The following is a 14,222-nucleotide window of genomic DNA, read 5'->3' as shown; positions in this document are numbered from 1 at the left end:
GGGTCGGAAATGACTCCTTGACTTAGAAAAATATTATTTAGTATTATAAAATCTGATTTTTTATATTAAAAAACTTCTTGATTTTTTTGAAAATTTAAAATTATTATAACTCGGCCAAAAGAGCATTAATTTTAAATCGGAAAACTGTTCTACATGATTTATAGGGTCGGAAATGACTCCTTCACTGCTTTGCTAGCTTTTGATTGAAATTATTATACCCTGCAAGTGTATAATAATGTGTATTAAAATAAATGTGTTTAAAATTGATATTAAATTAATCAAAATTAACGAAAATATAAGTAATTGTATAATAAATAAATAAAACGGAAATGTTTTTGTCTAATTAAACCAAGGAATAAATAATAACAAAATCAAAAGGTAATAATCATTATTTAAATCAGGCACTTGTGTAAATTAATGTGCAGCTAAGAATCTTTTCGGCATCGTTTCCTCCACCAGGTTAATAACTCAATTGAGCTCCGCGGCCGCAGCCAATTATAGACGGAGGGGAAAAAAGGAAAAGTTCATTGACCAAATCAGCTTTCCATTACCACTCTCGGACTGTTTTAGTTTTCCCCATGTGAGACGGCGGCTGTTGAAAATGAGGAAAACAAAAACATTTCCGCTTTTGTTTCTTTGAATTTTGACACGGTTGATGTTTCGCTGCCATTGCACATGGCAGTGCTCCTCTTGCTTTCTTCTCTCCGCTCCTCACCTCCAGTTCCGCCCAGCTCCTCCCTGCTCCCGTCAATAAACAGCCACTGATTCAAGTGGCGGCACATGCCAAGCCCCAGCATCACCTCCGTTGGGAGCGAAATTCTCCCTTTCGGGCCTTGCAAAGTGGCAGCCACCTACGGAATCGCTCTCGCTCACTGCTGCTGCTGCACTTGGCATCGACGAGGATTGGGATCTGGAGTTTGAACTTCCCGCAGCTAGAGCTCCCCCAATCGGACCGGTATAAATAGAACTTTATGATCTCGCCACGGAACGGCACGATCCAAACTTCGGCGGCAGCTCTGATTCTTGTGATTCCTCGCCGAGGAATTACTCACATATCCGGCCTGGTCTCCCCCTTCCCAGACTTCTTAAAGTCAGGTGCCCCTCCATCCGCTTGAACCCTTGAAATTCCTGTAAACAGGATGCGACCAGGGATGCTGAATTGGGTGCTGAAGTTCCCTATAAATTATGGCCACTCGAGTTTCGAGGAGATCTCGGATCGATTGATCTGATTTTGATTTTCCAGCTTCTATAATTTACCAAACAAAAGGCGGAGAAATTGGTGATTTGCCTGCACTTTCTTTGTTTCCTGTTGAATTTCGCATTAAATGGGATTCCGCTTACTTATCGCCTTAAATAATTGGACACTCTTGGAAGTCGTCGTTTGGAATTCACTCGGAGATTCAGCACAGACGAGGCGGTGGCCACATTACATACTTCATTTTACCTACGCAGAGAATACGATCCCAAGAACCACCCGATGTCGATGGGAGCAGTTAAAAATAAAGATCCAGGGGCACTTAATAAACTGTCATGCACTGGGGAAAAGGTTTGGGGAGCATTATTTAATTACTTACTTTACTTTACTTAATTATTAAATATGTTCAAATACCCCATTTAAATGGTGGAAAACTATTTCTAAATTGCTTAAGCCCGTATATAGATTACTGTTTTTTATATTATTATTTATTTCTTTTGGTAATTGATTATTTAAAATAAAATAAGACAGATAGTTGGTAGTTGTAACTGCGTAAATTACACATTAAAAATCTTGCAATAAAGACCAATTAATTTTGAATTTTAAACACTGCAGAAATCTTGAGTTTGGACACCTGACTAATGCCCATTTTCTGTCAGTGTTGAGGTGGGGCAGGAGCCGCTGTATGGGAGATTGCAGAGCGGCGATCGGACCACGCAATTGCGCAGCAAGTGAGCAAGAGTACAGCGAGCAGGAGGGGCAGACTCCGGCTGGAACCAGGACGAAAATAGATTTATGGCCGCCAGTCGCGACGATGCTCGCTCCGGGTGAGGCCTGGAGAAGGAGCCTGCTTCTTGGAGGGGGTGAAGACTGGCACTGGCTGCTGCACCCAATGATCCGAGCTGATTCGCTGCGATTCGCCGTGACACTTCCTTTGTGCCTGCTGCTCCTTTCTTTCCTCTTATTAATTACCGTGATTAAAGTGGCGGCTGCTGCTGCCACAAGATGTCTTTAGCACATGTCACCCCTGGTCCAAAGCTCTCCGCCGTGATGCATGGCCATGCCCGTCCTGACCTTACCATTCAAATTGCATTTCCATGTTGGCGCCAGACAAAGCCCACCGATTTTCCTTTGTCTTCGGAGCTGCTGCTGCTGCTGCGTGGGCTGTGGGAGAGTGTGAAAATGCGCCCGAGAAGTGCGAAAAGCCGAGGCATAAAGCAAGGCAAGGGGGAAGCACTAAAAAACCGATTAGTCGGGAAGGGTAGAGGGAGCAGGGTTGCCTTATAAATAAACCCATTACAATCCCCTCCCCGAACTGTAAAGATCTTTTGTAAGACATCAAAAACCAATTCGAACCAGAACCAACAGAACCAGCGCTCGGCATAAATCATATCGAGTATATAGAAAATACGTTAGCACCCAATACATCTGCCGAGATCCCCAAAAGGGGCGACATTAAGTTCATTACGCCTGAAAAGTCGAAAAATGAAATGCCGAAAGAAAAGTGGAAACGCAGAAGCGACGACAACACCTGTGAGGAATCAGTTTTTTTGGGGCCTTTCAAAGGCCAAATATCGCCAAGAGATAGAGAGAGCGACTGGCGGCACACGGGAGAGAATTGGAAAGTGGGTGCTCTGCGGAGGAGGAGCAGGTCGGCGGCACAGGTGAGTGAGGAGTCTATTTTGGATGCCCGCAACAAGTACTTGCGCCAGCGAAATGCCAAATTGCAGGCGACTGCGTCACTCTAGAGGAACGAGCGGAAAAGTCGGAGGAAACACCGAGAAGAATCCCAAAAAGAAGACTCAGAGAAGGGAGGGAGAAGAAACCGCCCCACCACGAAGCGGTAGAATTCGGCTCTCCCGCCTCTCAACATCACACTTTCTAGGCAAAATCAGCATGGGGCGCAGGCGAAAAAACTCAGTCACACATGGGGCATAAAATGCACAGCAGCGGTCATATAAATGGCACTCAGTAAACAAAGGAATTTTCTACGAGAATGTCCCGTTTAGTTTCAGAGAAATATCACTTTAAGTAAACTATGTAACCTTATTTTAGGTCTTTAATATTTTTTTATAATTGATAATAAATAATTGTATTTACTATTTTGATAATGCTCTATAAAAAAATAATAAAAAGACTCTGTATCTTAGAGATACAAATTACTCAACATTAGTTATTCAACTAGTTATTACTTTTCCCAAAAAATATATATTATCTCAACCCCTGCTGTGCTTTTACCCAGTGTGTGAGGTTTTTGACACTGGCTGCGGATCGTTAGAGGAATTCTGCGCAGTGGTCCTGCCAGCCAGCCGCAGGAGGACCATCTTCACCATTCCGGCACCAGCATTAGCCGTAGCATCTCGCAAAGCGAACAGTTTTCCCTTTCGGGATATGCAGCCAGAGCTGCTCCGAGAGGGGCAGAAGCAGCAGCATAATGAAAACATTATTTTTGATTTATTTTTAAACCGCACACACTTGTTCCAATCGCCGACACACCGTCGCTGCCGCTGCCACTGCCGCTGCTTCAGTCGCAGTCAGCGTCGTGATTCGTTCTTGGAGTTGGGTTCGATGCGATCTCCCGTACGATCCACGGCGATCCTAGGGAAGAGCGGCTAACAACAGCTGCTGGCTGTCGTCCACGTCGTTCCGCCGTTTCGTGTCTGCGCAGAGAAGCTTCGTCACCTCCTCGACGTGAATGCGGAGGTACACAGAGCGAAAGGGGTGGTACTTAAGACAAATGTTCATAATTTAATAGCCCTGCAGTAATGGAGTGCTTTTAATTTCAAAACTAAGCCAAAAATGCATTAATTCCAATTCGGAAAACTGTTCTGAGTTAGTTTTTATAACGTTAAAAAATCTGCATACTGTATTTCATTATTTTTTAAATTTAATTTTTTGGGCATTTTTATGAATTTTAATGATGTAACCCCTTATAAAATTTTATGAAAATGGTGAAATTTTTTATTTCCTGAAAACATGTCCTAATCAACTCAGTTTTCGATGCTGATCAAGAATATATATGGTTTATAGGGTCGGAAATGTCTCCTTCACTGATTAAAATGATAAAACCCTCTTAAAAACAGAAAATATTTGAGTTATTTTAATACTTTAAAAAATCATAACTAAGTCAAAGAAGCATAAAATTCAATTCGGAAAGCAGTTATGTTCTCGTTTTTTGTAGATTAACAAATCTGTTTACTGAATTTAAAATTTTTAGAAATCAAAATGTTGGCCAATTTTTAAGAATTTTAATGATGTAACCCCTTATACAGTTTCATGAAAATGGCGAAATTTTTTATTTCCTGAAAGCATGTCCTAATCGACTCAGCTTTCGATGCTGATCAAGAATATGTATGGTTTATAGGGTCGAAAGTGACTCCTTCACTAAATTTCAAGCTTCTGAATAAAAGTATAATACCCTGGGAGGGCATAAAAATATACAGATCTTTCAAATTTAATAATGGGTTAAAATATCCATTAAATGAAGAACGAAATTATTTATTAAATTTTAAATTCAATTAGCCGATTTGCTAATTAGAAATGTGCACAAAACAACTTTGACATTATACCTCTTTTTTAGCCTGAGCTAAAACCAAGTTAGTTCAATTTTCTCGCCGTGTGCTGTGTGGCAGCAGAGACGTAGACGCAGCCGGAGACGGACCCGAAGACGAGGACGGAGGCAGAGGCAGCGCAAGAGGTGGCCGCCGCCGCGCAAGATGTAAAAACTGTAAGTGGTCCGGCGAAGAACGCTCAGTTCTTCCTGGGATCTCGCTGCGTGCGCTCGCCCGCCTTCTTAGCGCTCGGAGTCCGTCCGTGCGACTGTTCCCATCGGTCTGACAATTAGTGAGGATCACTGCGGATACCAAAACATCGCCACATATCCCTCTTTTCTCGGGTGGTGAAATTCGTGGAACGCGCCGTGCGTGTGTGTGTGTGTGTGATATATTATTGATCCCCATCGGTGACTGAATCATCCGCAGAGAGCGAGGTAGAGCAACGAAGAACGAACAAATCGGATTGGATCTGTTCCCCAAAAAAATACAAAAAAAAAAAACTATTGGAATTGCGTGGGGTGAGTTGGCAAAAAAAAAGTGAATGAAATGGAAACGGGCTTTCCGGGAAAGTGGCGGAATTTCCCTGGTTCACCTTTGCGATTACACAATACACACCTTGGGCGTGCATAACTATGCCTGGGTCTGGGATTGGGCCGCCAGATTCGCGTGAATGCAGAGCAGAAGTCAGAACGCTTTCCCATTTTCCCATTTTCCGATTTTTCGGGGCCCAAGAGACCCCCCCCGAAAGAGCCCCAGCGCACCGCCGAGCACTTGTTAAATTAATATTATTATTTCTTTTGATATTTTGACATTTACGTGAGCAATGTTTGCATTGGCAATGAGCTGCTTCGTTGCGGGCCGGGAAATAGTTGCCGGGAAACAAGCTAGTGAGTGGCTTCCTATATGACTATATCTCTGGCCAGCCATATACCCATATAGGCCTGGCCATTGTCTAGCTTCTCGAGAGTAGAACTGCGTAGATACCCGGAATATTCGGCAGATCGATCTTCCGTTTACGATTGATAATTAGCTGCTCTGATTTACAGGTGAATGAATAGCTCTAGGGCTCCTCCGCTCCACTGGTGCTCTGCTGCTCCTTTGTGTCCTTTCCCGTCCAAATGTTTATCCTCAGCGGTAAACAAGCCTTCGGGAACTGCAGTTGAGGCAACGATTGATGAGGGCCCCCGCTCCGGGGTAAACAAAAGCGGATTGCCGAATCCAAACAATTCCAAAACATCCATTGGATCGCACGCAGTGGGGGTGGCTCTCCAGCAGGTCGTACACGGAGAGAAACTTAGGAAACCGCAGACTATTTGATCTTGATTTAAAGTTAATTAAAGATCATTTTTATCTGTCCATTATTTATCGCTTTTAATATAAAATGCACAATATTTTATATTAATTTTAATGCTTTTCTATGATCGTAATACAAAATCAAGATTGAAATTCTATAAATTCCAAGCTAAAATTTCCTCTTAGTTTTTAAAAAGGAAAGGGATTTCGCCCATCGTATGGCATTGACTCTCGCTGGATCAGCAGCAGAGGTTGAGGCTGGCGCCGGATTTGTTTATTGTGCATTTTCCCGTTTTCAAGTTTGAACTAAAATGTAAACTATGCAAGGGATCCGCCAGAGTGCCTACTCCTATGCTCCCTGCCTCCCTGGCTATTGTATACCTATGGGTATTTATAGATGTCCCACAAGAAAGAAAGACGCATGTTAAGGCCACCGAAGCCACCTCCGGATGGCTCTGCTGGCCATCACCGTGCTCTCCTCCTCCTCTTCATGACTTTGTGTACATTAACAGGACTTTGAACTCGGTGTCTACCCAGAAATGTGGATACGTAAACGCACCCGGACACGGACACGGACACGGAGGCTGTTTCGTACCAAGCTGAATTTGCGCAGAAAAAGAAAATGGAAAATGGCAAGCGAAATGCCATTGTTCGCTGCACATGATAGGCCCGAAGATTTGGCTTGGTTGGACAACAGGAAGATGAGTCATCCATGGTCTTTAGGGGCTTCGCCTCAGCAGAATAGCAACTATAATTTATTATTAAAATAATGAGAGAGAACTAATACTATTAATATATTAGCGAAATTAAAATTGATTTAATATGGGTGACTTGATCTCCATAAAAAACTTCAATCAGTTATATCTATATTGATTTATTTCGTACCCAGTTCTCCGAGGCCTGCAAGTGTTTTCCATTAGACTTCAAGGCACAGATCGGCTCTCCCCGCTTTCTGCTCCACATCCACCCTCTCCGTGGGTCCTGTCATCTGCGATTACCGATCTGCAATCGCACGGGGCCGGCGGAATAATTAATTAACGGCCTGTCACAGAAACATGCGACATTTCGAACGGATTCTGACATCGGAAATATGGCAGGGGAGCTGCTGCTGGGGAGGGATTATGTTGAGGGGAAGGCTGAGGTAGAGGAGAAGCTCGGTCCACTTGTCAGCTGTTTCCCCCGGCAAATTCCCAGACGCACATTGTTCTCTAGAGCCAACTCGGGGGGGAACTTTCGGTATTTCGCTTTCGAAGGAAATCGAAATTGTTGAAACTGAAATGACGTGATTAGGTGGAAGAGCGCTATAACCGTGTGTTATGTGTGCGGCAACCACCTGGGAACAGTGCTTCAGGTGGTATATATTCACGTATATAGAGACGAATAAATGGGCCGCAAATTGCCAAGACACAAATTATGGACGTCTGGCGGTGGCATTAGCTCACACCCACTCGCCTCGAAAGCGATTCCTTCATGGAAAAGCACTCTTGAACACCTTCGAGCACCTTGGCAGCGGGAAATTCGAAGATATTCTGCTTAATTGCCGCCAGCATTTTGATGTACTGCCCGAGGAGGGGGCTGAGCACGAGCAGAACACACACGAGAATTGGCAGCCAAGAATGCGCAACAGGTTGCCGCACCACTACCACCACCACCACCCACACCCACACCATACGATCCCCGAAAGAAATCACGCGGCTGGCCTCAGGCAAAGTCCGAGAGTCTTAGGGAAACAAACAAAATGGAAACCAAAACAGCAGCCGCATTATTGCACATGACCTCCTCAAGAGTGGAGGAGCAGGCCCCGCCGATTCCCTAATTCGTGAATGAGTTGGCTTCTCCGATTATTTAGACAATCTTTGGGGGCAGCCAAACAAAGGAGAAAACTTTCCCATGATAAACAAATCAACCGAAAAATAAACAGGGAAAATGTATAAGCATTTCAGTTTGATTTTTCCAAAATAGAGTGAGTCATCGAGGGAGACAAATAGAAATAATAATAAGAATTATAAATAAATAATAAGATGTCCCTCCATGATCACGTTTACTTGACTCCCCTCGGAACCATTCCCGAGTTGATATTATTCCCTGTGCGGGGACAGTAGCCACTGGCACCCAGCTCCCAAAAACAGAACCCACCTGACTAAGGCTGCGCCAATTACGTGCGAGATTAATCAATGCCACGACAACACATACAAATTAAGCGCACTCATTTCGACATCAATTTATTTGACCACGCAAAGAGCCACCACCAGAGGAGCATCATCGGATCAGTAGATCACCAGCAGAACCGCGGCGGAGCCAACAAGTGCCAGAATCCCAGAATGCCAGAATGCAATGCTGACGTTAATCATACGCCCCGTGGGCCTCGGCACAAGGCATTCGGCCTCTGGTCTCTGGTCTCTGGTCACCCTCAACCCAACCCCTGGCGATGATACCGATGATGATGATGATGCAGACGACTTTGGCTCACATCCGAGTCCAAGTGTGGCCTCTCGACTCTGTCCTTAATTATAAATTGATGCATTTTCAAATAAACAAACGAGAATTATGGCGTACACGACCAGGAGGGGAAGATCTATGATCTATCTCGGCAGATATACAAATGTATATACATAGGTGGCAAGACGGATGGCGGTGCGTTTCGAAAGGGGTTCTGTCGACATTTGGCGTGTTTTTATTGATTTCCAAAGCCATAACCAGAGCGGCTATATCATCAAATAATGTGAAATCGTTTAATTAAAGGCTTCGTGCTAATGAGGATTCACTTCATTCACACCCAGAGTCAGGGGGAATTCGTTTACGTTTTTCTTAAAATTAAAAGCTTAAGAGTTCTTCTAGAATTTTTCTTCTGAAAATAATTTGCGGGGGTTACATGGGCCTTCTTGCGAATCGGGCATATTTATATAGAAATTGGTTTATATTAAACATTGACGATGTCGTGGCTTATTTTAGCCAGGTGATGACGCACTTAGCAGGTTGCCGTGGTCACTCATTAATATTTTGGGACTAGTCATGCTGTTTTCATCACGGAATTTCCCCCAAATCTTGCAGGCACCTACTTACCCCTAAACTGGGCCAAGATGACGAAGGACCAGCAGGCCACGCCCATACCCGAGGACCTGTATAATCTCACACAGCTGGCGGTGGTCACTGTGGCGGCGGGTCCGCTGATCACCGCCGAGGCGAAGCCATCTGGCCAGGGTCAGCCGGCCACCGTTTACGCTTCGTCGGATGACGACTCGAACTACTACAGCCACAAGGTGTTCGATCGCAGGAAACTTCGTCGTTGCACCTTCTCCGACTCGAACTCCTGCACCAGCAGCAGCAGCTCCGGCTCCAGCCACGGCTCCACCTCCTGCCTGCAGGCGCCTGAGGATCATCTGGGAGTCGAAAGGGAGTCTTTGGAACACGGAAACCAGGATCAGAGCGAGGCCCTTGGCTCCTCCTCGCTGCTGGAGGACGACCACATCTGCCCCGAGTGCGGCAAGAAGTATTCCACATCCTCCAACCTGGCGCGCCATAGACAAACCCACAGGTGAGTGGCGGAGGATTAGCACCATTTCGACTTTAATCCATTCTCCATTTCGTACAAAGGTCAATCATGGACAAGAAGGCGCGGCACTGTCCCTACTGCGAGAAGGTGTACGTGTCCATGCCCGCATTCTCGATGCATGTGCGGACCCACAACCAGGGATGTGAGTGCCACTTCTGCCACAAGCGCTTCTCGCGGCCCTGGCTCCTGCAGGGCCACATCCGCACCCACACCGGCGAGAAGCCCTTCAAGTGCAGTGTCTGCGAGAAGGCCTTCGCCGACAAGAGCAACCTGCGGGCCCACATCCAGACGCACTCCAACACCAAGCCCCACACCTGCGCCCGCTGCGGCAAGGCCTTTGCCCTCAAGTCTTACCTCTACAAGCATGAGGAGTCCTCCTGCATGAAGAACCGTCCTGGAACCAGCTCAGGTGGGGTCTCACGCTCTGGAGGGAGTCCGGCTCATGGCACACGCCCTCCCACGTCGCCCAAGCGCCAGCAATCGGAGGCGGGAGTAGTTTCTGGCTCGGGCTTAACACCAAGATCCCTGGTAATAAAAACAAACATGAAAATATTATTCTATTTTTACCTCATTTGTATAATTTACGTTTCTTTAAGTGTGCTGCTCCCGATTCGGCCAAGTCCACGCTGGCCAACAAGCTGCTTCAGAAGGAGAAGGATCGCCGGCAGGCGGAACTGGCCTACCAGGGCTACCCGGACGTGTCCTCCTTCAGCGTGATTCACTCCTCGACGGTGCTGCCCCATCGGATCCACGGCCTTTACCAGGAGCTGCATCCCAGCCCCCATCCGTTGGCCCTGCCCCTGGCCATGCCCTATCACTATCATCAGCCGCAGGCCAATCCCACCACAGAAGGCGTTGCTGGCCAGGATCAGCCCGTGGACTTTTCGCCCAAAAACAACTTTACGCACTCGGCAAAGACAAGCCCCTTTGAGCTGACTGGGAACTACGCCATGGTGGCATAAGAGATGGGAGTTGGACGCCAGGCAAAAGACACCAGAGAGAGCAAGAATTCGAGGAGGAGAAGACCCACTAATCCAAGCCACACACTGAACCCACCCGATCCCAGGCCACTTTCTTACTGTAGTCAACGAATATGTGATAAAAATGCAAAAGAGCTAATGTACCATTTTAGAGAGTAGATGATTCCAGAATGACAAGGAGGAGGAGAAGCTGACCCAGAGAGGATGAGGATGAGAAATACTCCGTAGATATACATATACGTAGAGAGACCAGGTTGGATCGATCGATCCCGATTGATCGTTTGATCTTCACTTAGTTGTAATGAGACTTATTAGAGACTTGCCAAGAACAGCGACAAAAAACCAATGTAACCAGTATTTTTTTATAGCACATACGATACGACACTCACCCTTAAAATGATCATGATCAGGGTCGGGATCAGGATCAGGATCAGGATCATGAGATCGAGAGCCAAGCTACAAACTTTACACGTACTCCCTACATTAGCATTACGACTTTACAAGCACTAGACTCACTCACCCACCCAACCACTCACCCCTCACTCTACTAACCCCCATTAATCACTTTGCATTAAGGAGGACCGACTGTTTCCTGCTTCCGGGCACCCCAGTCGGTCCAGAACGAGAGAATTTCTAGTCTTTATCTTTAAATTCAGCGCACATTGGGCGGATGGATCCGGAATCCGGATCCCCGAGAACCGAGAACCGAGGTATCCGCACATGTTTGCGCTACGTTATTTTAAGCACTTACGGCCGCATGTGGTGCAATAATTGCCATAACTGTAAGGCCGCGCGCACACTACGAGCTGAAAGCGGAGCTGACGGCTGAGAGCTTATCCGCGGAAAGCTTATCAGCGATCGGAGCTTTTTGCAGCCGCGCACACTGCGAGCTGAAGCTGATGTTGATTTGTAATTGTTTTTCAAGCAATACGTTTAAAAAAAAACATATTTTAATTCTTTAATATTTTTAAAATATCGTTGTTAATGCGATGACATATTTATTTAGATCATCATGACATTTAAATTTTCGAAATCGGACCACCCAGTTCTCCAGAATATGGTTGACAAAGTACGTTTTTTTAGTGTACTTTGGCACCCTGTATCTCGGAAAGTTGACAATATTTTTATTTTAATAAATATTAAAAAAATTCTTCATACTTTTCTATATAACTGGACAGAAATTTAAATTTCTGTTACTTAAGCGCTAATTAGGGCAATTTTTTAAAGAATAGTCTAAAAAATCTGCTCGCGTCAGCTGCTAACAAAATCAAACATGTTTGGTTGATCAAACAGAGCGGAGCGGAGCTGACCTTATCAGCTTTCAGCTCCGCTCTCATTGTGCGCGCTCTCATACAAGTAGTGTGTTTGTTTCAGAGAGCTGATAAGCCGTCAGCCGTCAGCTCCGCTTTCAGCTCGTAGTGTGCGCGCGGCCTTACACTAATTAGCCTGTACACCACACTCATATATCATATAGAATCTGTATATTCATATTCATTATTTTGTAGTCATTTACATATGTTTGTAGTTACCGGGAGACGGACACGCACTGCATTTTGCACTCTCAGCCCCAACTTCGTACGAATCGAACCTACAGCTAAACGGACCAAAGATGTATCTATATAGAAGCATATACCTTTATATACCATATACACCAAAAGATATATATTATATATACACGTATACTTAGCTCTAAAACTGTATTATAGATTTGCACATTTATTCGAATTAAACGAGAGATCCACCGATCCCCGAGAAATTAGAAATGAATGTTTGTTATTATTTGGACTTCTTTCCTAGGTAATTAATTGTGCACTATATGACCCCGACCAGGACAATTTCTTGAATTTTAGATGCTGCAGGAGGAGGATGAGCAACTGCACAAAATAAACTGAGAATTTCAGCTGTGATTGGTGTGAGGACGAATGCTCTGAAGCCAGAGCCCTTAACCCGAAGTGGGTGTATGTGTGTGAATCGAAACATGGCAACGGCAACGAGGTGTTAATAGATATGCTAGTGTGACTTAGTTAAGAACTCTCCCTGCGCGAATCACTCTTCTGGAGGCCCAATCCCAGGCTCATGCTTGTTCGAGAGCTAGAGGTGCCCTGCGGATAGGATGAGGGCGTGACCACCTTCAGAGCCGGCTGCTCAGTGATACTGCTCATGGTCCTGGGCGACTCCACTGGACTGGACTTCCGCTTGCCGCCGCAGCGAACCACCAGATCCTCGTAGCTCTTGTTGTGGAGCAGGCACACCAGGATCACGGTCATATTGTCGCCGCCCAAGCCCACTTCCTGGACACGCGGGGCCAGGCAGTTGTTCATCAGCTCCTCGCAGATCACCTCCGGCGGCATGGCCTCGGCAATGCGGCTGCGCACGAATTGGCCCACCTCGGCGCTGGTCATCACATCCCAGATGCCGTCACAGGCCAGCAGCACGAACTCCCAGTCGTCGTTGATATCGCGTACCTCCACGTCCGGATCGGCGGTGACTATCTGCTCCTCGGGCTGCTTCTGTCGGTTCTTTTTATACATAAAGTCGCCTAGGGCGCGGGACAGGGCCAGGCTGCCGTTGACCCGGTTGAACTCCACCCAGCCGCCACCGGCCTTGATGCGCTTAATCTCGGTCTCGTCGTTGGGCTTGTGGTCCACGGACAAGGCCTGCACCACCCCGGCCACGCAGGCAATGGCCCGCGAGTCGCCGGCGTTGGCGCAGTAGAGGCGTCGCTCTCGGATTAGCACCACCACGGCTGTGGAGCCAGCCATCTGGTCGCCCCAAGAGCCATTATGCTCCATCTCCCGGTCAAAGTCAAGGAAGGCCCGCTTCAGGGCCAGCTCGAAGGCCTTGTCCCGGTACTCCGGCCGCTTGGTAACGAACTTGTGCAGATGCTTGCCCGCCAGGTTGGCCACCGTGGCGCCGCCATGGCCATCGTAGACGGCGAAGAAGGCCGCCTGCGGGTCGTCGGGCAGGGACAGGATGTGGGTGTGCGCGTCCTCCATGTGCGAGCGCCAGCCTTGCATGCAGCTGGAGCCGACACGGTAGGAACTGTTGGAGCAGCACTCCGAGTTCTTGGTGGTCACCGGCTCCGACAGCGTCTGCCCCATGATGAACCTAAAGAAGAGGTGAGCCCTGTGAGGCCTCGAATGGGAGATTCTGGTTTCTCTGGTTTCTTCTCTCTCTCGCCAGGAGAATTGGTCCTCCTCGAGGGCGTGGGATAGCGATTTTGGGTCAGCAATTTATGGTAAACTCTCTCTTTAAGGCTTGGAAGTTACTCGGGTCTATCTGGGATGGCCCAAATGGGGTTTTTGGAATTTCGATTATTCGTCTCTAACTCTCAAACTCGGTGGCCTTCTATGTTTAATAATACAAGGAATAATACAGAAAAGCTAAATAAGTATATAAAAATAATAATAAAATATTGAAATTTGGTAAAGTTGAAGAAGAAATCATTTCCAGGCTCTTGACTTCGTTGGAACTTTTTATTGTCTATTTGTCTATTTAAAACCTTTCATAGTTTCCAATGCCTTAATTCTGATAAAAATAATATGTGTAAAATATATATTAATTCTGAAAATTTAAATAATAAATAAAAGGGATATTCCACAGAAGAAAAGTAACTAATAAAAATAATAGTAAAAACTAAATAATTG

General features: G+C 46.0%; 2 protein-coding genes across 2 annotated transcripts; one reads left to right on the top strand and one right to left on the bottom strand.

Annotated features, from left to right (window-relative positions):
• Positions 1-4,945: 4,945 nt before the first annotated feature.
• Kah (Kahuli) lies at positions 4,946-11,355 on the top strand. The gene is made up of 4 exons (XM_017172570.3): positions 4,946-5,267; positions 9,094-9,577; positions 9,637-10,123; positions 10,192-11,355. The coding sequence occupies exons 2-4, from the start codon at positions 9,123-9,125 to the stop codon at positions 10,555-10,557; spliced, it is 1,308 nt and encodes a 435-aa protein (XP_017028059.1). The 5' UTR covers positions 4,946-5,267; positions 9,094-9,122; the 3' UTR covers positions 10,558-11,355.
• A 916-nt stretch (positions 11,356-12,271) lies between these two features.
• Positions 12,272-13,942, bottom strand: Ppm1. Its single transcript, XM_017172579.3, has one exon. The coding sequence runs from the start codon at positions 13,674-13,676 to the stop codon at positions 12,600-12,602; it is 1,077 nt and encodes a 358-aa protein (XP_017028068.1). The 5' UTR covers positions 13,677-13,942; the 3' UTR covers positions 12,272-12,599.
• Between the last annotated feature and the right edge of the window lie 280 nt (positions 13,943-14,222).

The sequence above is a fragment of the Drosophila kikkawai genome, chromosome 3L (assembly GCF_030179895.1).
Source record: "Drosophila kikkawai strain 14028-0561.14 chromosome 3L, DkikHiC1v2, whole genome shotgun sequence".
In the NCBI taxonomy this organism is placed as follows: domain Eukaryota; kingdom Metazoa; phylum Arthropoda; class Insecta; order Diptera; family Drosophilidae; genus Drosophila; species Drosophila kikkawai.
This window is presented reverse-complemented; position numbering and strand designations above follow the sequence as displayed.

Coding starts and splice junctions, on each gene's coding strand:
- Kah (XM_017172570.3), top strand. CDS start 9,123: ATGACGAAGGACCAGCAGGCCACGCCCATACCCGAGGACCTGTATAAT. Junction 9,578..9,636: donor CGCCATAGACAAACCCACAG/GTGAGTGGCGGA, acceptor TTTCGTACAAAG/GTCAATCATGGACAAGAAGG. Junction 10,124..10,191: donor GCTTAACACCAAGATCCCTG/GTAATAAAAACA, acceptor CGTTTCTTTAAG/TGTGCTGCTCCCGATTCGGC.
- Ppm1 (XM_017172579.3), bottom strand. CDS start 13,676: ATGGGGCAGACGCTGTCGGAGCCGGTGACCACCAAGAACTCGGAGTGC.